This window comes from Sceloporus undulatus, chromosome 2 (assembly GCF_019175285.1).
Source record: "Sceloporus undulatus isolate JIND9_A2432 ecotype Alabama chromosome 2, SceUnd_v1.1, whole genome shotgun sequence".
Lineage (NCBI taxonomy): Eukaryota > Metazoa > Chordata > Lepidosauria > Squamata > Phrynosomatidae > Sceloporus > Sceloporus undulatus.
In genome coordinates, this window is record NC_056523.1 from 139172947 (window position 1) to 139200577 (window position 27631).

A 27631-nucleotide genomic window follows, 5' to 3' on the forward strand; every position below is an offset into this window, starting at 1 on the left:
CCAGAGGCCAGCAGAGGTTAGAGCTTTAGAACAAATTCCCACTTACTTCCAATGCTTCTATAGTCCCAGACATTCTATGTAGCACAAACTCCTGCCCTTGCTTTATAGCCTACTCTTTCAGAAACTCACTGGAAAAAAATTAAAATTCTACAAAATCTAAAATCATAAAACATTTTTAAAACTTTGATAAACTGTGCAAATTATTCCCACTTAACCTGCTTATTTATTTAAAGCTACCACACTTCTGTCAAGGAGGACACCCCACCTGTGTAGCATGATGGAAGAGCAGCCGGTGGCATTCACAGCGAAGGCAGAGGAGTTGAAGTTTGCACAGTAATCTTGCAGCATGTATCCAAAGCAAGCCAGGCAGGAACAGATGGTGAGGCTGAACTTCAGCAGGAAGCAGAACAGGAAGTAGTGCTGAGTCTGCAAACATGGCCAGGGACAACCACCATCACTAACAAAACCTGAGGCAATGACTTGCTTGGTCCTACTGTGCCTGCCCAAACCTCCCTGTTGGCCAAAAGCAGTCTCATTTCCTTTTGCAGAGATGAAACACAGCCATCTTTCAGCCAGGCATTAAGAGAGTGAGAGTTCCCATCCTCGCCTTCCTAATCAGCCAGAATAGACAAGGGTTCAGTGCTTGTGTGACTAGGTGCACCTCTAAGCATCCTCTCCACATCCTCAGGTAGCTATATAAACCTCATAAGAAATATCTGTATACCTGTTATATCAGGTAAACAAATTGAAACACCTTAGAGAGATTTTGTTCACAGAAACAGATCGCCATGGGATTCCTGTAGTCTCCACAAGGGTCTATGTTAGAGAGAAAGGTCTTTGCCATAAGGAGAAGTCCTACTGGGCAACGTGGGACACATGCCATGGCAGAAGGAAAGGAAGATTTATTTGCCACCATCACCACTACCATTACAGAGAAAACTCTCAAACAGGCCTAAGTCCTTGCTCGAACAAATACGTCATGAGTAAAAACACTTTCTTCTACATGTTTAATAACCCCTATGCCTATAATAAACCATGGATAATAAACCCGTTCTTATTACTCGCTCAGGTCACCTTCTACTTCCAGACATCAGCCAGGACACCAGAAAACCATCAATATTGCCAGCAGTAAATCTGCTAATAGAAACCTATTGGGGTCCAATGATTTCCAGAGACAGATCTTTCTAATAAGCCCCTCTCCTCCAAAAAAAACCCCAAAAACCAAAAAAACATCTAATTTCATCTTATGTTTCATGGTAGATGTATTAAAATCCTAAACAAATGGTGTGCTGCATAAATAATACCCTACAAATACCAGCAAGGTTCATTTCTCCCAAAGATATCTCATCCTCTGGCTCTCCCAACCCCCACTGCCTTACTTAAAATAGGAATGATTATTAAACTTTGTCTGCACAGAAGGAACCTGACAATTCATTCATTCAGTGCTCTTCCCAAATAGCCACAAGGCAAAGCTTGAAAATGCTGAGACAGCATGGCTAAGGGCCAAACTAGCTCATACATTAAGTGCATGTATGCATTTATCATGTCTGGTTTTTGTTATTTTAAACAGCAGGGTTCAGCATATAGGAACGGATGTTTAATCCACCACCACCACCAAACCACAGTCCCAGGGCAATGAAACTGTGATTCGTTTCATTCCAGTGAAGCTCCCTTTGGCAGGAATGGAATTTCCTTCCTGGGGCTAATAGCAACTTATAACATGGGTCATGCTCAAGGATGTGAAGTGAAAGCGTATTAAAAAAACCATCTTCCTATGTAGTCCCAATCTTGACCGCTTGTGTGCACACACAAATATGCACAATCCTACTTAATTAAAAAAAAGACAGCATACTTATGTTTAATGTATCAAGTATCCATTTAACGTGATTCATTAAATGTATCAAGAGCCAGTGTGATGGTATGATTTGAGTGTCGGACTATGACTCTGGGGACAAGGGTTCAAATCTTTGGTTGACCATGGAAACCACGGGGTGACTTTGGGCAAGTCACATGCTCTCAACCTCAGATGATGGCAATCGCAAACCCTCTCTACAAAAAACTTGCGAAGAAAACTTTGTGATAGGTTCACCCTAGGATTGCAATAAGCCAGAAATGACTGGCACATAACAACAACAAATTTAAGGTATCATCTAGTTTGAACCTCCATTTTCTGGGAGAGAGGGTTCAAAGGTGAAACAGAGGACATTATCACATGGGGCAAAATTGGAAGTTTAAAAAGGGGCCAATGCAGGGTCATCCAGGGTTTAGGGACAAATTCGTAGCTGCTTTTCACATGACACTGCAGGCAATCAGAAGAGAATCTAGGGTGAATGTGAGGTCAATCAGGAAATAAGTAAATTCACAAAACTACTGGATTTATGTTTCCATTTTGCTTGCGAATTGACTCCCTTCACGTAATGCCTCAGATGACTTCATGCCTTGCTGGGAGGGAGGGAGAATGCTCTGGTCCCTTAAAGGGATACACACACACTTCCCTCTTTAGGCTCCCTGGCTGCTTTTCCTCCTCTAATTAAGGGCATAGCTGCTGGGAAAAGGCAGAGGGAGGGCGCTTTGGAAGTCCTGGACAGGAAGGAGAAATGGAGGACATGCCTTGGAAAAAGATGGCATGGAATCAGGCAGGCTTATGGACCCAGCCTCTCCTTTCTCTTTCTCTTGTGTGTGTGTGTCTGGTTTTGGAGATTGCAAAGGCAGAGAGAGGGCATTTTGGAAGTCCTCCTGGACAGGAGGGAGAAATAGAGGACATGCCTTAGAAAAGGAGGGCATAGTATCAGGCAGGCTTATGGACCAAGCCTCTCCTCTCTCTCTCTCTCTCTCTCTCGTGTGTGTCTTTGTGTGTGCTTTTAGGAGTTTGCAAAGGGCAGCATCATTCTGCCTTTCTCTGAAATACCTTTTTGGGCTTCAGTGGTAAAGAGGACCCCGTGCCGGTATCCCTTCCCCTCCCTGGAGCATGTGTGTGCGCACACTCGTGGAAATGACCATTTTGAGCATGCTCAGAAAAGGTATTTATAAGCTTGCAATTGGGATTTGTTTGTCTCCTTTTGATAGCCAAATTCGAATTGGGCCCACTTTAATGTGCTTTTAATCCCTTGTTGTGCTCTGTGTGTGATAACCAATAGCAAATGGGATTGCTTTTCTGGGATGCCACTACTTTAACCATTTTGGGGATGGAAGCACATAGGACCTACATATGATAAAGTTCAGAGAGAGAGAGAGAGAGAGACTCTGAAGTCTTCTAGTCCTACACACTAGCAAGAAACTCTGCTACCTGCTACAGGAGGAGATAGGAAAGGATCCAAAAGCTTGACATTCTGTCATTCAAGTTACTTAATATTTGGCTGACTGGCAAAATGCAAACTAGATCTTACATCTTACTTTTGCAGTCCCTGATGTCATCTGTTAGCAGCTCCTAAAACAATCAGTGTAATCCCTTCTGTCACTTCCTTACATTCCAATGAACAGATACTCAGTTTCAACCTTTTCTTACCTTTTTTGGAATGGAGGTCAAATTTTTCCCAGTGGCCATAGACATGATGGAGCTATGGGGGGGTTTGCCTAAGAGGGAAACACTTGGAAAGAAATTAAAACTGGAATTAGCTGGGATAGTAGCTGTTTTAAAAAATAAGATTGTAATGACCACAAAAAGCTGTCTTTTGCACAGTCAGAACATCCCTCTCTCTTGCAACACATTGCATGCAATAGGGGTGAATAACTTGCAGCCCCTCTGGGTGTAATTGATTTGCAGATCTCAGAATCCCCCCCCCCCCCCCCATTGGATAGGTTGGCTAGTGCTACTGGGAGTTTGTACCTTAATAATTAATAACATCTAATTTCTCTTATGAGAAAGTTAAGCCTGGCAATGTCATGTTCAAGGGACATATCCCCATGCCCAAGCACATCCATATATTTCACACTCAGATAGAAAGTTGTAATAAGTTCATTATAATATACTCAAGGATGAATATATAGATAGACACTCTCTCCCTGCCTCCTTCTGTATATATTATTGTACCACAGTAACCAGACAATGCCATCTTGATACCTCACACCCCCCAGCTCTCCTCCCACTCTCCAGCATCTCAGTCCTTGCCAAGATGTGAGGAAAATCATATGCCAAATAGATGGCATATGCAAGCTTTTCTCCAGCCATAAAATTCAGAGGCGCAATTAGACCTGAAGTCTACTGCAAATAAACCCAAGGCATGAGGTAATTAAAGAGTCAATAGAGACCTGGTTTCTGAAACCTTGGGATAAGGACCCAAGATGTCATTTGTGGAAATCTGCACGTATGACTTCCAAACGAGGAATAGCTAGAAACACTTCCTCATGGCAGTGGTTTCACACAGATGAACTAATGGACAAAAGCTGCTCAACAGATGCCTCAGCTTCCTTGAAGAGGAAATCTCTATGTGCCCACACTAGCAGAAATGGGCAGCACTTGGATGCCAAATTCTGCCGATAGTTAAAGACCAAGGCACAGAAGCCCATGGGCAATATGGCCTCTGTACTCTGCTGCTATATGAAAAGGTTTTCATTAGCACGCAATATGAAAATCCAAGTCTCAGTCACTCTTGTGTCCCCATCTCAGCTTAGAAAAGGAAACCAATCTTCAGTCAATTGGTTCTGTTATGGGGAACATGCCTTACCTTAGCAATGGGTAGCAGAAGCAGGAAAGCCACAAGATGTCTGTAGTACTGAGAATGGGAGGCAGCTGCACCAGGCAAGAGAGGAACTATGGAAGAAAGAAAAAGGCACAATCAGCAGCAGGACTGGAAGACTCCAGGAGCAAGTCCACCCAACCTTCTTGGAAAAAGAGGATGAGAGCCAAGGAAGAGAAGAACCTCAGGAAAGGTGCTCCTAAAGCTCCACTGAGGCTGCCTGAAAAAAGCTGGAGTAGCCCCTGCCTTCTTTTCCTGTGACTGCTTGAAGATCTGTGGGAACTCTGCAGGAAAGCCAGAGCTTGGAGAGTTACTTTTTCAAAATAATTAAAGTTCTGAATTCTGAAAAATTAGTTATGGTTGCAATTACGATTTTTAAAGTAAAGGTTCTGTTCCCCACCACCACCACAATAACAAGAATGGTTACTTTTGTGGCTACTTCATAAAAGCTTTTAAACACTAAAAGTTACTGGACCAAGGTACAGAACGCAATAACTGTGTGATGTTCTGCTTCACCATTTAGTGAAGTTGTGCTCCCTCACTAAACTCAACAGAGATAGTTCCACCACAAAATGAATGATATTACTCCTCCGTTCGGATAAAAACATAACACAGTTGCATTTCTATTACTAGTAAAACAAAATTAATACCATATAGCTAGTTAAATGTAATTAGGTACTTCCAAGATCTTAGGAAGCAGAAGAGAAGGATTGATGCTATTAGTTCTTGAAAGGCCCATCAGCTGGTGTGAAAGAGTTGTTTTTTTCTGTATATCCTACTGTTTTAGTATGTAGTAACTGTAAACCACCCTGGTGCCTTGGCAGAAGAGAGGCATGTAAATGCAATCAATCATCTGGAAACTAAGGGGTAAACTGGAAGCCTTTCTTTAAACATAGAAAACCAGCAGTGCTTACTTAGTTATTGCTAAGAAAGCAATGCCTTCACCTTCTTATGTTTGAATCAGTGCAGTTGAGCTCCAGACTGCTGGCTTTTCCCTGCAAGAGAGTACTGGGAATCATCAAAATGACCAGGAGTTTAGGAAGCTACCTAGGAGCAACCTTCATGATAAAGAGCAGAACTAAATCTACATACAGCACAGGATTTCATCAGCTGCATAAATTTTCTATGATGGCTTTTTTTTAAAAAAAGAGAAAAACATTCTGTTAAGTTACTTATTTTTTTAACCTCATGAGAATACAAAGAAATGTGCTTGGGGGCAGGAGGAACAATGCAAAGACAGCCTCTGCTAAACGGTTAGAGAACAAATGGACAAAGATGCTATATAAGATTTCTAAGAGTGATGACAGGAGACTTGCTTCCTGCACAATCCCGTCTTCACCCAGCTCCAAGATGTCCTTTGTGCTTCTTGCTGTTCTTCAGCACAACCCACCTGGATGATGACCAGAGTCAGCTGACACTGTAGCAGGAAGAGGAAGCACTTGCGAATGCCATATGTTGCATGCCGAGCCTAAAAGGAACCATACATTATTGGAATAATATGCAAGAAGTGCGGAAAACAAGCAGATCTTCCACCGGCAGCAGAGATGAAGAAAAGACTGGCCCTACAGAAACTGCTGGACTACAAATCCCAGCATTCCTCACTACTGGCCATGCTACCTAGGGCTTATGGGACTCCAAGAACACCTTAAGAACCACACTTCAGCTATCCTGACTTATGCCATGCAGAACCTGTTGTGCAGAGACAGACATTTAGACAGGTACCTCTGTTAATAAGAAATAAATAGGAACACAGACTGTTATGAATGTTTGGGTAGTATAACTGCAGCCAATTAACCCACTTTCAACAGCTGGACAACAATTTAAAAGTTTCAATAAACTGGAAAGTGAGAAATATCTGTAGGGAGAGGCGGGATATAAATAAATTTTATTTATGTTATTTATTGTTTATTTATCAGATGGGGCCATTCTAGTTTGTCAAATACTTCCTCAGTGTCAAAGAAAATAAAGATTGACATTTTTAAACACATTCATTGGCATACTAATCATAACAGAGAGGACAATAAAAATTAATCCAGATTAACTGAACAAAATTATTCACCAGATTGGTTTTTTTTTAATCTTCTCTAGAAGCTACAGCTTCTAGACTCCAGTGTTATAGTCACAATTAAGTACAGACATCAATGGATCTCACAATTTCTTTTACTGCCAATGAAACAAAATAAGGCTTACCTGTTCTATAAGCCTGATGATTCCAATAGTCTCTTCAGGATAAATAGACAGGGAGCAGGATAAACTGTTCAGCTGGCCAGACAACTGAAGAGGTGTGAGCTCATCAGAGATACGGGTCATGTTAGTGCTGGTGGCATAACCAAATGTCTCCCAAGAGCATCGGGAAGGATAAAGAGGATCCAGGGCTATGCTGTACAAGTAGCATTACACAGGTTAGATGAAAATATAAAAGAAAACAAAGCCAGGTGTACCTGACTAAACACCCTGGAAATATAACAGTGATCTAAAATAGGAACTGTGGAGTATAAATCAGTACTACACCAGGATACGGCTACCAGGGGCTAATAGTGGCTAATAGTCATAAAAGACACATCTCTCAGTACCAGTTGCTGCGGAACAATCAGTGAAAGAGGACTAATACTCTCATGCCCTGCTTTTTGGCTTCCCAGAGACACCTCGATAGCCACAAAGAGAAAACAGGATGCTGAGCTATTTTGCCCTTAAGACTGATCTTGCTGGGTTCATCTTAGGACTTCCTGGACATCCAAAGCACAGCAGCCAGCTCAGCATCACAGTGCTGAGCAGAAAATTCAAAAGTTTTCTTACTTTACCAGAAAATCAGATGATCAGGCTGAACAAAGAAAGTCTCTCCATAGGTCTTTACAAAATTAATGGCAATCCACAGATAATGGAAGCACATCAAGTACATATGTCCAGGAATCAATGAGCTAAATCAAAGAAAAACTAGGGGCCAAAACAGACTGCAGAAATAATCCAGGTTGAGACTACTTTAACTGCCCTGGGAACTGTAGTTTGTTGTGGTACCAGAGCTCTCTGACAGAGAAGCCTCGGTGGTTCACAAAACTACAGTTCCCAGAATTCCCTACCATTGAGCTAGGGCAGTTAAAGTGGTCTCAAACTGGATTATTTTTGTTTTGGCCCTAAGTCAATATAAAAGCAGTTGTAGTTAAAATAGCACAGATAAATAAAAACTGTCATTTAATTTTATAGACAACACATATTTTGCACATTGATTATGTCTAATGCTTTATACATGTGCATCTCCGTTTGAAATCTTTAGATGCAAGCAGTTCATAAGTATTTGCATATAAATAAAACACATGACAAAAACAATTTATTTATTTATTTGTTCAATCTACTGATGTTACTTTGGCTGTATTTAATGAAGCTTGCTTCCAGGTACATCTACATGCCTTGCAGCCTAAGCCTGACTCTTGTTTATTCAAACACTTGAACTTTTCTAGAAAATTTGGTTTTGGCAGCTATTTTAGCCCCCGTCCAAAAAAGAGGCAGTATTGTGTAGTGATTTGAGTCACTATGGCTCTAGAGATCAATGACTCCCCACTCAGCCATGGAAATCCACAGTGTCAGAATTTGTTGCAAGAGATGAAAACCAATATTGAAAACATTGTGCTGAAGAACACCAAGCCCAGCCTTTAACTTTGCATTTTACAAAGTAGGGTGTTGGAAGGACAGCAGAATAAAAAAAAATTAAGGATCAAGCTGCACTTCAAGTATCATTGAGTAACAAACAACCCCAGAGCTCTTTTATTTTGCGTTAACAACAACAACAGGGCCAAGCTGCTAGCCCCAATCACCATCAAAATTATTTTTACAAAATTAAGCCTCTGTATTCCTACAAACAAACCTTTATCCTCCATTATATACTCTGATTTTCACAAAGCACTTTGATTTTCACCAAAAAAAGGAGAAAAGATCCTGCTGAATGAATAAAGCAACCATTATCTGAGACCTTAAAACAGTCTTCTCTGTCATAATCAGAATTGATTCCTGCAGCTGCTCTGACTTTCTTTCCTCCCTACCCTTGCTCCCTGTTCCATTAAAACAGCACACAGGCTGATCTCTCCAAGAAAGCTTGGATCCAGGTTATTTCTAAAAAACCTGTCTACCTTTATGAACCCACTAGAGCACTAAGATCATGTGGAGAGGCTCTTTTCTCTGTCCTGTCACCCTCTCAGCAAATTTGGTGGGGACAAGGGAGAGGGCCTTCTCAGTGGCTGCTCCTAGACTCAAGAACTCCCTCCTTACAGAAGCCAGGAGGGCCTCATCCCTGCTCATTTTTGTGCCTTCAAATTTGTTCAAACTGAACAAGAATGGGGTTTTAAATACTGTGTAATTCAGATGTTGAGATCTGTATATAGTTTTTAATATATTTTAATATTTTTAATGTGGTGTGTTTTTAACTTCATACAGTCCGTCTGTACCGAAACACCCCTCTCCTCGTGTATGGGGAAAACAGTGTATGCTCAAGCCCCATAGAAAATAATGAGGCATGTGCGGAGCAGGTACGCACCCCATTACTTCTGCCAGGGCTTGCCTTCCACGTAAGCTCAAAGCCGCGGAAGGCAAGCCCACTTATGGGGAAGGGGATTGTAAATTGTTTAATTTTTTTAACTTTATAATTTTTTAATGCAATTGCATTATTTTAATATGTACTATTTTATATTTGTTGGTAGCCACCTTGAGTTACTATACTGGGAGAAAGACAGGATATAAACAAATATAATAATAACAATAATAACAATAATAACATTAACAATCTGAGGGGATACCAACTTGGAGGAAGGACTTCACATACTGCCTCAGGGGTTTGGACAAAGTTGCCAAAGTTGCCAAAAGTTGATTTCAAACAGCTGCATATAGAGCATCCTCTTCCAAACACAACATGCCCTTTAGTAACTCAGAAAGTATACAATCGTATAAGAATGGGAAACATGTGGCTATAAAAATCTATTGGAATGGCACCTCCTGCTATTCCTCACCACTGGCTACACTGGTTAGAGCTGACAGAGACTATGATCCAGCATCATCAGAAGGGGCACACATTTCCCTCTTGAGATTGTGATATTATTCTACACTACACTATGTAGTATATATTCAAGGCAAAGCCAAATGAAGAAACAGCAATGATTCAGCCTCAGTGGGACTTTGCATGTGGACATAAGAGATATGATGGTTCAGACGAACTGTATCTCTCATCCAACACTATGACCCTACAGTGGCCAACCAGTTGCATACAGGAAGTTCAGGAACAAGACATGAATAAAACAGCACCTACCAATGGATATGAAGAGGCTATTGTGACCCATATACATCAGGGACACTATCCTCCCTGAGTTTGTCCAATCCCCTACTAAAGCTGTGACCATCACTACCTCTTGTGGCAGCTAACTGCATAGTTTTAACTATGCACCACTGCTTGCAACTGTGCAGCAGCCAACACTGAAGCAGTCACAGAAATCAAACTGGGGAAAGAAATGGGCACATAGTGGACCCTAAGGGTCAGCCAGTCCAAACCCACCCCCAACCAGTGCAGGAATCCACAGCTAAAGCATCTCTGAGAGGAAGCCATCTGGCCTCTGTATAGAATTTCCAACAAAGGAGACTCCACCACCTTCCAAAACAATCCATTCCACCATCAAATAGTTCTCTTACTGTCATACTCTTAGAAGGTTCCTTCTAATTTTTAGTCAGAACATAGATTTCTCAAAGCCAGAAAGCCAAACCAAGTCCCCTGCCAAACTCCACCTGCTCCTGTTGCCCACATACACATACACACACACACACACACCTTACCTGATGTCACTCTGGAGGAAAAGGCAGTTGTTCCGCAGGTTGGCAGAGCTGCCCAGGCAGCAAGTGACCTCCCCATACTCCTGCATGATCTTGATCATCTCACACATGGCTATAAAAAAAAAAAAAACGGAGATAAGCCTCAACACAGAGACACACTCTACAGTTTTCTGTAGGGTCATCCTCCTCAAAGGGCAAAGAACCCATTATCCTGATTCTCACTTACTTTCTGGGGTGCAATCTGTAAACAGAGGAACGAGCAAAGGCACGTTGTCGATGTTTTGTAAGTGGGGCCTCACCTGGTGGATTCCCCGTGGAAGTTTGGCCTGGAGTGAAAGAAAGAATGCAAAAGACAACTGTGGACTTTGGTATTGATTATGACCAAGGGTGACTGAAATGTCAAGATCCTATTCCCTATCCTTCTAAACTCTATTAACTGCTGGATAGATTGGGCTGGGCTAGATTGGGAGAAAATATAAATCCACTTGTACTATGAAGAATTTTGTTGCAATTAACCACTGATTTGTTCATAAAATTATCCAAACAACCTACTGTCCATCCTTCCCAGATGTCATATGACTGGTATAATCAGCTATTTGCTTCCACTCACCTAGAAATTGCAATGGAAAACCAAACTACCTTTTCTAATGTATTAGTTAAGGCTCCAAAATACACTGTCTAGTACCAAAGATAGCAAATAAGAGATCCCCTTCTCAAAAATGTAATGAGCTTTTCCTTATGTAAACAACTAAGTGTGAGTATACATAAAAATAATGAACACCTCTGGAAAACAATGTAGCCCTAAACACTTTGCTGAGTTATCACATTTTTAAAACACAACAATTACTTACAGAGAACCCCTAGGGTAAAATGGCATATCGCCATCTTTATGAACGAAAGCTAGGTAGAACATAGGTTCACGTTCCACTGAAGGTTGAGAATTATATTAATTTCAGCCTTTTCCATAAAAATTCTCTGAGGTGAATCAAAGAGGGCACAGCTTGGAATGGAGAAACTGGATACTTCAAATCAGTCATCAGTGAGGGTCAGGGTGCAACATACCAGCCTTCTGCAATCTGGCACGCCCTACAATTCCATTATTCCTGACTGCTGGCCATGCTGGCTGGGTCTGATAGTTGGAAGTTGTAATCTTCTGGGGGAAATTTAGGCCAAGACTAGACTGGCAACTGTCAACCAGAAGACATTTTCATCAGCCCCCCCTAGATTGTGGAATGACCTGCCGGGAGAGATTTGACAGCTGAATATGCTGTCTGAGTTTAAAACAGTATTAAAGACCTATCTCTTCTGGCAAGCATACTCAGTCCATTTTAAACTATGAATTTTAAATTGGTGTATTTTTAATTTTGTGTTGGATGATTTTATTGTGTCCAATGTTTATATGTTTTAACTTAATGTGTTAAAATGGTTTTATGTGTGTTAATCTATGTTGTACTCCGCGTTGAGCCTTAAGGAGAGGTTGGAAATAAATAAATAAATAAATAAATAAATAAATAAATAAATTATTGATTTGGATTGCTATGCACTTTCTCTTGCACCAGACTTAACCCCATCCCAGATACAATTTTGATGTAAATGGGCTGGTGGGTGGCATCACCATTACCATTTCCTGAACATTAGAAATAGCTTCAGTCCATTTCTATATTTTAATTAGCAACATTTCTTCAACAACATTAATGTAAAAGTTGCATTGTCTTGTAAGAAATGCATGTAGTAAACCAGACCTAATGCCTTTGACAGAGGAAAATGTTTCCTGTTTTGTGTTCTCCTTCTCACTGTTGTGCTGCTTTACCCTCTGACCCTTTATTGCATTGAGAGCCTATAATGAAAAACATATCAAAACTAAAAAGAAAATACTGCAAAAAGAAAATGAGAAAGATAAATAGCACAACCATCAAGATGTAATGAGCACTAACTGCTACACAGTTTGTGCGTGTGTGTGTATGTTTGTATGTGAGCAGAATTAAATGGCTGACAAGGTAGTTTCATTTCCAGAACTGAGCTAACTAGTCATATTTATCTGGGGTTGGGAAAGTTTTTTTAAAAAATAACTCCCTGCAGCGCATGACCATGGGTTGCTTGCATATATTTATTACATCTTGTTAAAGTCATATCAACCCTGTAGGTTACTCTGAAATTGGTACAAGTTAACTTCTTTTACTTGCATTATTCTTGTTTAAAAGACGCCATGGCTAATGGTTTCCCATTCCATTTGTTTAATCCACTGGGATTGGTCTAGGGCAGCAAATTGCTGGACTAGGGTACAGTGCAAACTTAACTGGGCCCATTTAACTCTGTGCACCTTACTTCAGGGAAAGATGCTCAGGTTTGCATTCTAAAGCTATGCATAAAGTTTGAGGTCTACTTGAGAGGCCTTCCTCTGTATCCCATTAGTTGATGCAATACACTGTGGGAGGATATTGGGGAGGGGGGGTTCTCTGCTGTAGTGCCACAGTTGTGGAGCACCCTCTGCTTAGATGTCAAGGTGGGACTAATGCTTCTGACAATGTGGCATCAAGGGGAAAAACCACACAAGGCATTTGGGCCTAATTGACTTTAAGCAAATCTGCACATATAGTTTTAAATTGTTTCAGCTGTTTTAAAATCATCTCTTTTTTACCTGTCACTTTTTTTCATATGTTTTTGGTCAAAGTGATTTTACTGTACTATCCCTGAGATCTTTAGACATAGGGCAGGACATGAATATTTTAATAAATAAATATAAATTTTAAAATGACCTCTGAAGGCCATTTTGCACAAGCTTAAAAATGTAGGATTCCCTCATACAACAGAAAGGGCTTCCTCAGTCACATGTTGTTGATACCACCTAACCTCCCCAAAAGAGCAAACAAATTTAATGCAACCAACTAGAGGCACAAGAACCAGCTAGAGCAGGGGTAGGCAACCTGCGGCCCCACGGGCCGGATGCGGCCCACGAGGCCGTGGGACTGGCCCCAGCCCAGTCTGCCGCCAATTGCCACCGGGGCCTTTGGGGGGGCAATTGTCTATAGAAGCCTCAGAAACATGCATTTATATTAACATTTTTTTAAAAATCAGCAAATTTTTTCGCATGTCCTCCATTTTTTTTTTAAAAAAGTGACTTCCATTTGAAAATTTTGTCCTACATTTGTCCTGGTTTATTTTTATATTTAAATTTTTTTAAAAAATTATTTAATTATTTATTTTTTGGCTTCGGACCCCCAGTTGTCTGAGGGACAGCAACCCGGCCCCCAGCTCAAAAAGATTGCCTACCCCTGAGCTAGAGCTACTTGAAGCCACCCTTCAAGTACATAGAGTCCTAACCAGGGTTGATATGTCAGCCTCACCCTATTACAATCCTCTAGAAAGCTGGGAATGTCGCTGTCTGTTGGCTGAAAGCTAATCAGGTCTGAGTGTCCTTCTTCCTCCATCAGCAGAAGACCTTCTGCATCATCTCGAGAGACTGGTGAGAACAGAGACAACAATACTGTACTGTGAAAACTGTATAGCTCACTTATAGACAGGAGTGTTCGAAGCTACAAACCACCCACGTGAGGCAACCCACATACATCCCTCTCACATGGCACTCCAGCAGCCTAGAAGCTGAAGCTCTGGTTTCCTATGCTCTTATCAGATGACAGATCCCACTCAATTTTCCTCAGAAATAAAAGGTGTTTTAAATGACTCATCAGAAGCATCAGCTCATATTTAAGTGAGTTCGTTGCTACAGCTATTCACTTCTGCCTCCCCCCCGCCCCCACTTTAAAAAGGGGAACAGAACATGTGAGAGGATTTCAAAACCATAGGTGTTTCCAGATGGAGAGCTCCCAGCACTATCATTCAAAAGGTGATATGCAGCTATTCCATCCTTCCTTTATGTTCTTAACAAATTTTGTGTAATTTTTTCAAAAATAGTAGGAATACATGAGAGGACTATGATTCAGCGAGGATGATATCTGGGCCCATAGTAAAATTACATGAATGGAGTAGAGCAAACCACAAGGAAAGCTTGGTCTGGAAGCACCCCAAGACAACAGTCTCTCAAACATTCAAAAAGGAGCTACAGCAAAAACAAACAAACAAACATGGGAGGCCACATACTGGACAGAAGCTGCATAGCTGCAGCATTCAAACAGACTTAAATGACTGCAGGGATGGGGACTGCATGGTCCTCTAGAAGTCATCGGACTGCTACCATTCATCAATACCTGTGCTGGATAGAGCTGATGGGATCTGTAGTCCAACAAATGATACACCACAGTAGGCAACTATAGAAGGCTAGGATGCTGCATTACCCCCACCCCCCACCCCCAGGAAACCTCGGGAGGCTGCATCCACCCACTGCCCCACAACAAAAAATCAGTTTTGCCCCAAAATGCCTCCAAATATCCTCTTGAGGATTTTTCTGGTTTTAGCCTCCCTGGCAATTTTAGGCCCAAGGGACCTTTTATAACAACAGGAAGAGAACAGAAATCACATCAATTCTTAAACTGGCCCAGGGGGCAGAATGTGGTGTAAATGCCCTTCACAACCCCTAGAAGGCATTTGAGGGTAAAAGAAAATTGCAAAAAATTGCAAAAAATAAACATTTGACCATGAGAGGAATACAAAAAAGGGCTTTTGGGCTGCATGAGGTCCACAGGGCACCCTTTGCCTGCCCTGTTATACACTCTTGTCTTATCATTTCCTGACAAGGCTTGTACAGCTTTAACAGCTGCATGAAATTATGTGAGGTAAAGCTTTTCCCCATCACTCTTAATTCCATGCAAGGAAAATTCGAGCCCCCTTCAGTGTCTCCGACATTGCTTAAAGCCCCTAACCTCATCAGACAAAAAAGGTGGCAATTCTACATGCAACAGACCACAGGTACACAAATGCAGGTTGCAAACCCGGAGGGCTACTTCTAACTGTATCATGCAATAAGTCCTGCCTCCTTGCTTATGGTTCTGCTACTTCAAAGCATGAAGCTGACTCAGCTTGATTTCTGCTTAGGGAACAAATGAAAATATCAATTCAGATAATTTGAGTCTCAGTTAAGCAGACCTACCAGAAAAAGACTGGGCCCTCAACTGAGACACACCTGGAGGTGGTGGTAGCTCCCAGTTCCTGAGGGCTGAATATCATACACCACCAAGGCATCTGATGAAATGAACTGTTATCTCTGTAAGCACATGCTTACATAAAGCATATTTTAAGCTGCCACACAATTCTCTTTTTTAAAAAATATAAACTCTTTCCCAGCACTCTGGCATACTCTCATGCAACAGCAATCCCAAGATTTGGCCTTTCATCAAGTGGGTTTGCTTCAACCAAGAAGGCATCTTCACTGGAGCCACCCTTCCCCACAGGGCATCTCTCCCTCACCCTGATTCAGGTCATCTCGTAAGGAGCCTGCATGACTGGGGCTGGAAGGCGGGATGTCAGACCCTGGAACATCTCCATTGGGTGTTAAGGATATGTGGCAATTCCAACCAGTCTCAAGACCCATCTTCTCAGCAAATACCTGTGGAAATAGCAGTACAAGAAGATTTAGTGAGAAAAATTATGCACATGTTTCTATGGAATGTTTGGCAGTCTCATTCCTGGGGCAGGGGGAGAGACACTGGATCAGTAATTTTAGAGACATTCTAATTTTCAAGGATATTTTGATGTTACAAAACTGCCTAATATTTCAGTTGGGGGTAAAACAGCTATTATATTAAATAAATCCAAACATGCATTCACTGAGAAAAATTCCCAGGATTACATTAGTAGGCTTTGGAAGCAACCACCAGTCTTCCAATATTTCTCCTTTTAAAAAAAAAAATACTGAAAGTTTCCAGATACATTAAAAGACTAAAGAACCAAAGTATACATGTAAATAAGAAAAAGAAACAAAGAACAGCCAGAAACAGAAGAAAGAAAAATAATGACTTCTGTCCACACACACACACACACACACACACCACAATGATTATACATCCATGGCCTTCTAATATTTCAAATGCTGATCAAAAGCACAATCAGGAACTGATGATCACCTTAAAACCAAACTATCACTTACAGTATTAATGGGGGTGGGGAGAACTCAGAAAGAGAGATCTATGTACTAAACATATATTCTAAATGTATATAGATTCTAAAATATGCTTACAACAATGCTTACAACAAAAAGCATAACCTTGAAATATACATTATATTAGAGCCCCTGACCCTACTATGAATAGGAGTGTGGTGCAAAGGTTATAGAGTGCTGGACTGTGAGTTGGAAGATCCATATCAGGTTCCTACTGAGCCTTGAAACTTACTGGATAACCTTGTGCCAGTCACTCCCTGCCTGTTCTACATCAGAGGATTGTGACAATAAAATAGAGAGGAGAAAAATGACATACACTGCCTTGAACTCAGGAAAGTAAACCCTGGGTGGACATGTAACTGATGACAAAATATAACAGATAGGATGGCTGTGGCCTTCCCATAATCACTGCAGGAACTTTGCATGCTGAGAAATATAAGAATCAAAGAAGCATCCTACCTTACTCTTGAGCTCATCTTCCAGGGAGAAGTAAACAAAACGAATGCAGGCATTGACGAGTCCCTCAATCAGACGAACAACATCTGATCGGGCCTGATACTGAGATGAGACCATTCCCATGAAGATCTGGCCACTCAGAGCCTGGATACAATCCTCCTTCTCCATCACTTCCCCGATCCCTTCTTTGAGCATACAAACAACAGGCAGGTGTGGGATGGGTGTAGACATGTCATAGATACAGAGAAGGAAGGGTTGATATAATCATAGGGAGACAGAGGAGCACACACAAAAGCAGGGGAGAGAAACCAGTGTGTCCCAACATAACACAAACATCCCAAAGAACATAGTATAAAACACAAACATACACAGAGGGAGGGAAGGAACAAAACAATGATAATCAATAGTAGGAAAACAACAACAGGAATAGCATGTGCAAAGTTAGCAAGAGAACAGCCTCCCTCCAACCTTTCAGCCAAAATGCTCTCCATTTTTGTGGTACTTGATGAAAATTCTGGGTAGGTTTTGTGAGCTGAACAACCATTTCTATCTTTTATTGACAAGCACCAACATGGGTAAAGAACAAGGAAGTTGTTGTTGGAAGAAAGGGTTTTGCCTCTGTCCTGGGATGACTGGAGTATCTAAATTCCTTCTTTGTGATTTTGTCCAAAGACATTAAAGGTGTTTGCTTGCCTGGCTGAAACCAACAAGCAGGAAGAATTAAGAGAAGGTGATCTGAGGAAACTGGATCTAATGAATCCTGTTTCTGTTGAGGCAATGACTTGTCCAAATATAAGTACCAAGGATTTAGACAAACAGAATTCTTCCACAGTAGCTAGGTCAGACATGAAAAAGGGCAAAATCCTGACCTCCGAAATCCCTGGACTACAATGAATACTGATGCAATGAAACTTCAAATGAATCTTGATGTAAAGAGATACTACAAAAAAGCCCTTTGGCAGTGACTACTATAAGCTATTTGTCCAGATTAAGAAAATAGTTCACAATTTTTGTAAAATTTAGTTTGTAAAAGCCCTCCATTAGACAATTTATTTTATAGCATAAATCATTTAATTTTGCCCCTGTCCAGACTGATCCTTTAGAAAATACAATGCATTTGTTTGTTTCTAAAGTATTTTTAATCTTTAATTTTTGTATTCTATAACCCCTCTCTTTCAGGATGGAAGCATTTTTATAGCTTTTTAAAAATTGTATCATAAGAGCCCACTTCTTAAGTACAAGATGGAGTTGGAGATGAAGAGGAGCTTGACTGAGCTCTTCTCTAAAAGGTACCTGCCACTGACCTCCAATGGTAAAGGCAAAGAACCTACCATCTGAGCTCCAGCTGTTCCGCCGGCTATTCAGCTTGATGGGTGTAGTCCCAGGGAGATCACAGGAGGTGAAGATGGCATTCTGTCCAGGGACTTGCACCAGTTCTATGCACTTGCCATTGAGCTGGGAGGATAAGGCACAGTGCATGGGCTTGTAAGAGAAGGCAGAGCAATACCCCGAAAGACAGGCACGTTGATAGAAATCCAACACTTTCTTCCTGACACCAACCAAAAGAAAAAAGAAAAAGAAAACAAGTACAAAACAAAAGAAGAGCCAATGACAAAGGCCATCAGAGACATCTTGTCCTCAGAAACAATCTCAGTATCTGGATCATGCCACACACATGTGCCCAGTAAAATGGTCATGCATAATGGAGGCTGGGAACCTTGTGGTCTCCAGATGTTTTGTTCCACAGCTTCCATAAGCCTTGGAATTAGCCACACTTGGCTGGGGCTCATGGGAGTTGCAGCTCAACAGTTTGGAAGGTGTCAGGTTTGCTTACCTCTAACTTAGGGTCTAGTTTCCAATAGTAGAAACTGCTAATGGAAAGTGGAGGGGGGTGTTCGTTCCTATTCAGATAGTATAAGCATCTTTCATAGATTTTGTGGACCCCTTCCATCCCTCTACCTTTCTCACAAACCATCCCTGCCTTCCCCATTGCTTGCTTTCAAAAGTCCTGTACAACTGTGGCAAGCAGTGATCTCATTCTCTTTCCTGCAAGACACAGCAAAAATAGTTCTACTGTAATGCTTGGAGAAAGCATCTACCCACAAAATTAAGCATCAGACACCGCTGTTTGGTAAGACAATTACATTACTGCTACTGCAATCACATCTTTTAAAGTGCTAGTGTGGTGGTTTAGATCATGATTTTATGGTTTATAATATGTTATTATAGATTGTTTTGATCTGTCATGAACTGCCTTGGGAGGTGTAGGCAATCCTGAAAGTCAGCCTTTAATACAGGAATACATACATATATTTTCCATGCCCCTTACACACAAACAGACCTTACTGAGAGGGTGGGCGTGAGTAGAGAGAGAATAGTTTTGCTGAAGAGACAAATTGCTTTTTATCCTGACTTTTTCCCCCTTAAAAATACTTAAGTAAAGCAAACCCAAGTCCAGATCAAGCCCACACAAATGCAAGATATTAACACTAGGGAAAGGGCAAAATGATGAAAGAATTAAAAAAAAACACCCAAATGTTGAAAGCTAATCCCACCCCCTTGTAAAAGTTTTCAGTGAAAGAAGAATTATCTCTTCTTCTCTAAGAACAAGGCTGAAACAATAAACACAGGAATCTGGGAATCTCAGAGAGAGGGAATGTAGAACTGGTGTCCCCATAAATGGAGGCTCTAGAAAAGTGCATGTGCACAACAGGACCTAAGAACGGCTCTCCAAAGCTCCCTCCATGTTTCTGGGGAGATCTAAATCAGGGCTGAGCCACTGCATGAGGTTTGACATCCATGTACACCACTCAATAGACCTGAGTAGGTGACACATGCTACTGTTACCCTTATTGCTGTTTGTTTGTTTGTTTTTTTACTTTTAAAAAATGCTAAAAATGATAACTGTGCCTTCTAAGGGAGCATGAAGAGGGGCAATTCTAACACCTTTTGGCTCTTCCGGCTGTTTTGTGACTAGGAGAGATCTTTTTTAAAACCATAAAGTAAACTGGCTTTAAAAACAGGCTCTCTTGGCTCTACCACATTCAGGGAAGCAGAGGCCTCTACATCCCTTAGAGGGCACAGGGGCATTTTAGCAGCCCCATTATTTGAAACGTTGTGGGCTTCAAAACCAGTCTTGAGGCTGCATGCAGGCCACAGGCCACATTTCCACCACTTCAGTCTAAATCTACAGCAGGAGTGGGACTCCTGAGGCTATAATTGGACTGCAAGTCCCAGCAGCCCCAGCCAGCCTACCAAATGATGTAGAATGTTGGGAACTGTTATCTTACAACATCTGGAGAGCCACATAATTCCCACTACTGCTTCACAGGACAAACTCTGCAAGTAGGACCTCACTGCTCTGTCGTGCATACAGCCATAAGCAATCAACCAATAAATCAAAAATTGCCTCAAACACACAATTCAAGCTGAAATCCCTAGTGAAGCTCTGTGATGTTCTATGAAGCCAATGAATTGTGCTACAGTAAGAGAAAACTGCCCACCTGTCAGACCCAGACAGAGGATAAATATCAGAGCCATCCCAGAAGTCTGTGCAGGCCTCAAGGATGATGTCCGCAGTCCCATGAGAAAGCATCTGCTCAGTGCCTAAGAGAGAAAATTGAGCCCATATCTGGGAACTGAAAATTGCTTGCTGACAGGATAATTTATTTCACAGATTTTGTCATTGCCACAAGCAACTTTGTACATTTAACAGTATGACAAATGGTGATAGCTACATTCAAGCACAGTACTAAAAACAGTACTTTTGTCTATTGTCAAATTGAATATCATTAGAAAAAAATGAATTGTCAGACTTTCCCCAATATATTATTACAGCTTCTTCACATTATTTTGATTATGGTCATTATATTGCAACTAAACAAGTCTTCTGCTTGCTGTTTCTCACCCCTGCACTTCAATGGCCACTGTCAGATGATGGGAGGAAGACTGAGAATTAGGACATAGGTTTCCTCATTTCCCTCCTTGAAATATGGCAATGATCTTTATATAAAGCTCCCTGTTGTTCTAAAAGAGGAGAAGTCACACTGCAAAGCCTGCTGCCCTTGCATGTCTGCAAAAAGCCAGCCACCCATATCTTGGTTATGCTAAAATGCAGCCAAGACATGTCAGGCTTTTAAAGTAAGTTATTATTATTGTACAACCATCATAATCTGAATCCTCCAGATGTTCAGACATTTAAAACAAACTGCATCTTAAAAGCATTTCTCATACTTGGCCAACTCTTCACATACCCTAGAAAGTTCCAGAGCAAGTATGGAATACAGTTGGCCCATCGGTCCGTATCCATAAATTCTGCATTCACAGATTCAACTATCCACGGCTTGAAAATATACCAAAAAGATATAAATTCCAAAAAAGCAAACCTTGATTTTACCATTTTATATAAGGGACACCATTTTACTACCCCACTGTATATAATGGGACTTGAGCATTCACAGATGTTGATATCCACCAGAGGTCCTGGAACCAAACCTCAGAAGATACCAAGGACCCACTGTAATTATGTAGGCCTTTTAATGAACAAGCATGAGGAAGCTTAATGAATAACATGTTACATTCCTTTCCTGAGCATTCTGGCAATGTTTTTTACATCCTGGTTCAAGGTAGTAACTAAAACAACCCCTCAACTTCCCACCAAGTAAAAAAAAAGCTCCTTTTCTAGGAACACCACTGCCTTCATAGTGGATAAGAAAAGTTTTTCTCCTGTATTTTTCATGCATTTTAAAAGCACAGCACAAAATCCATGGCAATTTCCTCAGATCTCATATGAGGATCTTGAGTATACTAGAGAAGTGGCTAGCTCAAATGAGCCAACAGAGGTTGAATGTACAGTAGCTTTCCTGCTATGGAAATGTACCCCAGCCAGAAGCCTTACTGGTAGTGGTGTCTTTAACAAAAAGGCTGATCATGTGGCTCAAAGGTGGTCTTCTCTTGGTGATGAAGGAGAGTTTTCCAACCATCACTTCTTTCACCATCTCATCTGATGGCAGACGGTAAAGGGCCAGATAGTTCTCCTGCTTGAAAAGCTCTTTGGCACCAGGTGTAAAACCTGAGGAGAAGGAAAGTTGATATGAGAAGGAAATACTGGAGGAAAAACTAGATTGAAACCTTTAGAGCAGTATTTCCCAAACTTTGGTCTTCCAGGTGTTTTGGACTTCAGCTCCCAGAATTCCTGACTGTTGGCTAAACTGGCTAGGGTTTCTGGGAATTTAAGTCCAAAGTCTCTGGAGTACCCAAGTTTGTGAAAGACTGCTATAGAGGAAAAGAAGGTGCTCACCTTCTTTGTCTCCTGTTCCCTATTACCTTCTTCTGACACCAAGAAAGCCCATAGGTGACCAGTGGAAAAGTCCTTACTTGAGATGTAACAACTGAACAAATCACAACAGCTCAGAACATATGAGAGAAGAAACCAACTAGTTCATACAATGCAGCCTCACACAGTCCTGGTAGCAAAAGTGATAAGAAAGATTTCTCTTAACTACCAAGAAAGCAATCTCTCTTGTTTTCCCTGCCTTGCTTTCCTGAAATATACAGTAACCAACAGAAAGATGGTACTGCTTTCTTGGTTTTGATTACGTTCATAGGCTTCACAAGGGCATCATATTTTACCAGCCTGATGCTCTCCACGTAGGGATGCCATATCCCGCCTGGGGGCGGGACTTTCCCGGTTTGGGGCGGGTCCGCACGGTCCCGCCCTGGTTTGGCCCCGCCCCCGGGACACAACCCCCTGCGACGGACGCCAGGCAGGGAAAGGAGCCTCGCATGAGCAAGGCCCGTTCCCTGCGTGGCCTCCTCCGCCGAGGGTGGCGGCCTGGCTCTGCTCCCTCTTTCCCGGCCTCTGTGAAGGCCAAGCCTCCACAGAGGCCGGGAAAGGGAGGGAGCCGCCCGTGATCGCGGCGATCGCGGGTGCTCTCCTCCCTCTTTCTAGGCCTCTGTGAAGGCTAAGCCTCCACAAAGGCTGGGAAAGGGAGGAGGCCGCCCGCAATCGCGGAGATCACAGGTGCTCTCCTCCCTCTTTCCCGGCCTCTGTGAAGGCCAAGCCCCTCCACAGAGGCCGGGAAAGGGAGGGGGCCGCCCGCGATCGCAGCAATCGCGGCGATCAGGGGTGCTCTCCTCCCTCTTTCCAGGCCTCTGTGAACGCCAAGCCTCCACAGAGGCCGGGAAAGGGAGCAGATTCCTTCTCTGCTTGGGCTCCGTGAACGGAGCCCAAGCGGAGAAGGAATCCTCCCCTCAGCGAGGCTCTTTTTCAAATGTAGCCCCCCCCAAAAAAAAAGGTCCTACATTTGAAAATTTTGTCCTACATTTGTCCCGGTTTGGAGGTCCTGACTAATGGCAACCCTATACGTGTATTCAAATGCAACTCTCAGAGCCCCTCAGCCAACTAGGCCACTGCAGGCACCAGGTAGAAGGGGGCCAACAGGCAGCTTAACATGATTTTATTTTTATAGGGCAGGTTTTTTTAAAACAGATGGTTTAAAGTATTGACTTCTGAACTATTGGCTTTAGAATGATTTTAATTTGCTGGTTATAAATGGAGTGAGGAGCCAGTAAGGTGTAGTGGTTTGAGCACTGGACTACAACTTTAGAGACCAGGGTTCAAATCCCCCATTGAACAATGGAAACCCACTGGGTGACCTTGAGCAAGTCACACACTCTCAGCCTCAGAGAAAGATAAAAGCAAAAGGGAAATCTTCCCAAGAAAATCCCATGATAGGGTTGCCATAAATCAAAAATGAATTGAAGGCACACAACAACAACAACAACAACAACAACAAATGTTTCTATTGATTTTGATCCATTTTAGACAAAGGCTAATACTGTTTACCTATTTTCATGTCTAAATTTGACTGTTTGAAATTGTACTTCCTCTAGCTGAATCACAAATTACAGATTATTTTTTCTAGTAGGGAAGTTAGGATGGCTCCCTCCTTGGCTGTCCTTCTCTTGCCAAGTGAAAACATTTCTGTTCTGACTAGCTGTTAGAACCTGGCCGGAAGAGATTTTAACAGTGTGATTTTTTAATTTACTTTCTGTCATTTCATGTGTTTATTTAAAATCACTTTAATTCTGTGGATAGTTTAAGTGCATTTTAATTATAACTTTTGTAAGTCTTTAATTATTTAATTTCTAATTTAATTTATCTAAATAAAATATATTTAATTTTCCAAAGCTACCTTTAATCCCAGTTTTGGGGAAAGCTTAGATGATAACAAGGAGGAAGAGGAAGACCAGCAGCAGCCCTGACTAAACTAGACTAAATTTTAAGGCAGCCTTTTAAAAAGCACCTCTATCTTTACCTATCTGAGAAACTGGTTTGTACCATCTTGCCTGATGAAGAAGCCCATGGAGCTTCGAAAGCTTGCAGCAAGTATATTGTGCATTTCGGTTGACCGATAAAGGTATCACCGATGGATTTTTGTTTGCATTTACTAAATGGCTAACACAACCACCCCTGCATGTCACCTGAGAAATTATTTATGTTGGCGGCCCCAGCATCTCAAGGTGGAGGGTTTTCCCCCCAATATATATTTATTTTAATTTCACAATTTCTAAAAAAATAAAAAAAAAACCCATACAAATAAAAGAGCATAAAATTTACACATTACATTTCCAGTTTCATTGTTCTCTAGATATCTTAAACATTATCCCCTTTTTCTTTTTACCTTTTTTTTATTACTTCCCATATTCAGAGGATTAATTGATTTGGTTTATTTCTATACCGCTATTCCAAAGATCATAGCGTTGAACAGCAAGTAAGCTAATTAGCAAGTAAGCTAATTTGCCCCCAACAATCTGGGTACTCATTTTAGCGACCTCGAAAGGATGCAAGCCTGAGTCAAGCTTGGGCCCTTTGCTGGTCTTGAACTGGCAACTTCGTGGTTTTGAGTGCATGGCTGCAGTACAGGCATTTAACCACTGCGCCACCAGGTGCATAACATCCACAATATTTGGCTTCCATTACAACTTCTTATTCATTATCTATGTATATCCTACTTTTGATATTATTCCTTATTTCTCACTGTTTAATTACCTTACACTGCTTCTTATCAACATTTCTCTTCTGCATTCTATTATATCCGGTGTCTTAAATTAGCCCTTCCCTTTATCGCTGTTAGTGATTATTTATACGTACCAGTTTTCTAATATCTTTAGTTCTATAAACACATATTACAGTTATCTTTTAAACCATAAATCCCAAACTGTATATTTTACCCATTTCTTATTTACATAATTTGTTAACAATTCCCATTCTTTAACATGATTGGATGTCTTTTGATCTCTTATCATCCTTGTCATTTTGTCCATCTGCGCTAGATCTATCAACCTGATCAGCCATTCCTTAGTTGATGGAATCTCTGTCATCTTCCAATATTGCCCATATATCAATCTAACCACTGTCATCATATAATATATTATTCTTTCCTTTTTTGTTCCAATATATTCAACAAAAATATTTCTGGATTTAGTTTTAGATTACGTAATAGTATTTCTGACATTATTTTATTTATTTGGGTCCAGAACTTTTTTGCTTTTTGGCAGGTCTACCATATGTGGAAAAAAGAACCTAACTTGATCTTACATTTCCAGCATGCCTTTATACATTTTTGCCAGTTTTACCACAGTGTCAAATGCCATCAGTAAAACATTTTGTACCAATTTTCTTTTAAACTATTAAATGCTATAAATTTTATACTCTGTGTCCAAATTTTCTCCCATTTTTCTAACTGAATTGCATGACCACAGTTCTGGATTAATTTAATTATATTGTCTTTTATTATTTCCTCCTCCATCTCATAATTTAATAGAAAAGTATCCATTTTCTAATTGTATGTTTGGTATCCTCACACATCATCTTGTCAAATTCTGTTAATTCCAACTCAATTTTCCCAATTTATTTGTCCAATTTATACCTCTCATACACCTGTCTATGTAAATACCATGAGTTTTTAATCCCTTGTAAATCCAATTCTTCTCTATTTTTTATTATTTAAATTTTTATTGGTTTTATCACATTCAAACAAACATAATAAACAAACAAACAAATGTGCATACACATTTACAACAATACATTAACAACCATTACTTTCACAGCAATGAATGTATAACGCTTTTCCCAACATTCTATCTTCAATTCCTTCTCTTCTTCCTATACTATTCTCCTTCCTTTACCTTCCATCCACATTTTCTTTTCGTCTATTACCTAATCTAATCCCTCATCACTACAATTATCTCCTACTGATTCCCTTCTCTATCAGCTGCTACTGTCATTCACTCCACCAACTTTCTTCACTTACTCAAACCTTCTACGACATGCTAAAACTTTCTTTCTTCTATCCAGTCAATCAGCTTCCTTCTCCCCCTGAATGTTGGTTGTTTTATTCTTCTTAATTCTTAGACTTTCATCCGTCACCTCTTCGTGCCATCACTTGCTTGTTACAGATTTACATCATCTTAAACTATCTTGTGGAGTTTGTGCAATCTGAATTCTGCTTATTGAGACTTATTTAATTCCACTGTTTCTCATACAATACCAGGTTTATACTCCAGTTATTATATAATTACAGATATCTATGTTGCTAAATCTATTGTGTATTCCAGGTCTTTCCTAAATATTCCAATACTTTTCCCCATGTTTGGTCTACTTTATTCACTGTCTCTCCTCTTAATATTAAAGTTAATTTATCCATCTCTACTGCTTCATACAAACTCATTAACCATTCTTCCCTATCAGGGATTTCTTCTGTCTTCCACTTTCTTGCTAAAGATATTCTTGCTAGAGTGATTGCATAGAAAAGAATTTTACCATATTTCTTCTCTATCTCATCGTTCATCATATTCAGTAAATACAGTTCTGGTAGTTTTTGTAAAGTAATATCTAACATTTCTGATAGCGATTTGTTTACCATTTCCCAAAACTTCCCAATTTCTTTACAAGACCACCAACAATGGAAGAAAGTGCCCTGTTCCTTTTTGCATTTCCAACAAAGAGATGAATTGTTTTTGTATATTTTCGAATTTTTTTCAGGTGTTAGGTACCAGCGGAAATATACTTTATAATAATTTTCTTTCAATCTTTGTGAAGCTGAATACCTGGAAATATTACGCCATGATTTTTCCCATTTTGCTAATTCCAAATTATGTCCAATGTTTTTTGCCCATTTTATCATCGTATCTTTAACCATCTCTGTTTCCAATCTTTCTTGTAGTAATAAATTATACAACTTCCCAATAGTGCCTTTTGAATATGATGTAATAATCTTAAAAATTTCAAGTTCCTTATTCTTTTTCACAAATCCGATATTTCTCTTATCCAGGTGCCATCTCTCCATGATTTGTCTATAAGGGAACCAATTAATATCATATCCTTCCTTTGCTAATTCTTCTTGAGATTTCAATTTTGTCTCTTCCCCAAATGTTTTTAATGTTTTAATAGTGATTTTCTGATACAATGATTATTAAAGATTTTGTTCATTTTTTTCTTTTTGGTAAGCTAGGTAAGCATGCCAACCATATCGTAAACCTTCACCTTCTAACGCCAATAATCTATTATCCTTCAATGTTATCCATTCCCTTATCCAGGTGAAACAGCATGCGTCATAATATAATTCTAAATTCGGGA

The 27631-nt window shown here is 40.6% G+C and overlaps 1 protein-coding gene across 8 annotated transcripts in view; it reads right to left on the reverse strand.

Annotated features, from left to right (window-relative positions):
• Positions 1-27631, reverse strand: part of TMEM94 (transmembrane protein 94) — a 105556-nt gene that overhangs the window by 7798 nt on the left and 70127 nt on the right. For 6 of the 8 annotated variants that reach the window (XM_042448435.1, XM_042448433.1, XM_042448436.1 and 3 more), the window contains 13 exons: positions 21887-22060; positions 20493-20595; positions 18321-18538; positions 16993-17174; positions 15843-15981; positions 13826-13941; positions 10708-10807; positions 10485-10593; positions 6867-7056; positions 6067-6144; positions 4665-4750; positions 3506-3587; positions 266-426 (listed from right to left, as the gene is read on the reverse strand). In XM_042448435.1, coding sequence (XP_042304369.1) covers positions 266-426; positions 3506-3587; positions 4665-4750; positions 6067-6144; positions 6867-7056; positions 10485-10593; positions 10708-10807; positions 13826-13941; positions 15843-15981; positions 16993-17174; positions 18321-18538; positions 20493-20595; positions 21887-22060 — 1738 coding nt within the window. The remainder of the gene's footprint in view (positions 1-265; positions 427-3505; positions 3588-4664; positions 4751-6066; positions 6145-6866; positions 7057-10484; positions 10594-10707; positions 10808-13825; positions 13942-15842; positions 15982-16992; positions 17175-18320; positions 18539-20492; positions 20596-21886; positions 22061-27631) is intronic. The other 2 variants (XM_042448431.1, XM_042448438.1) reach the window with 2 other exon arrangements.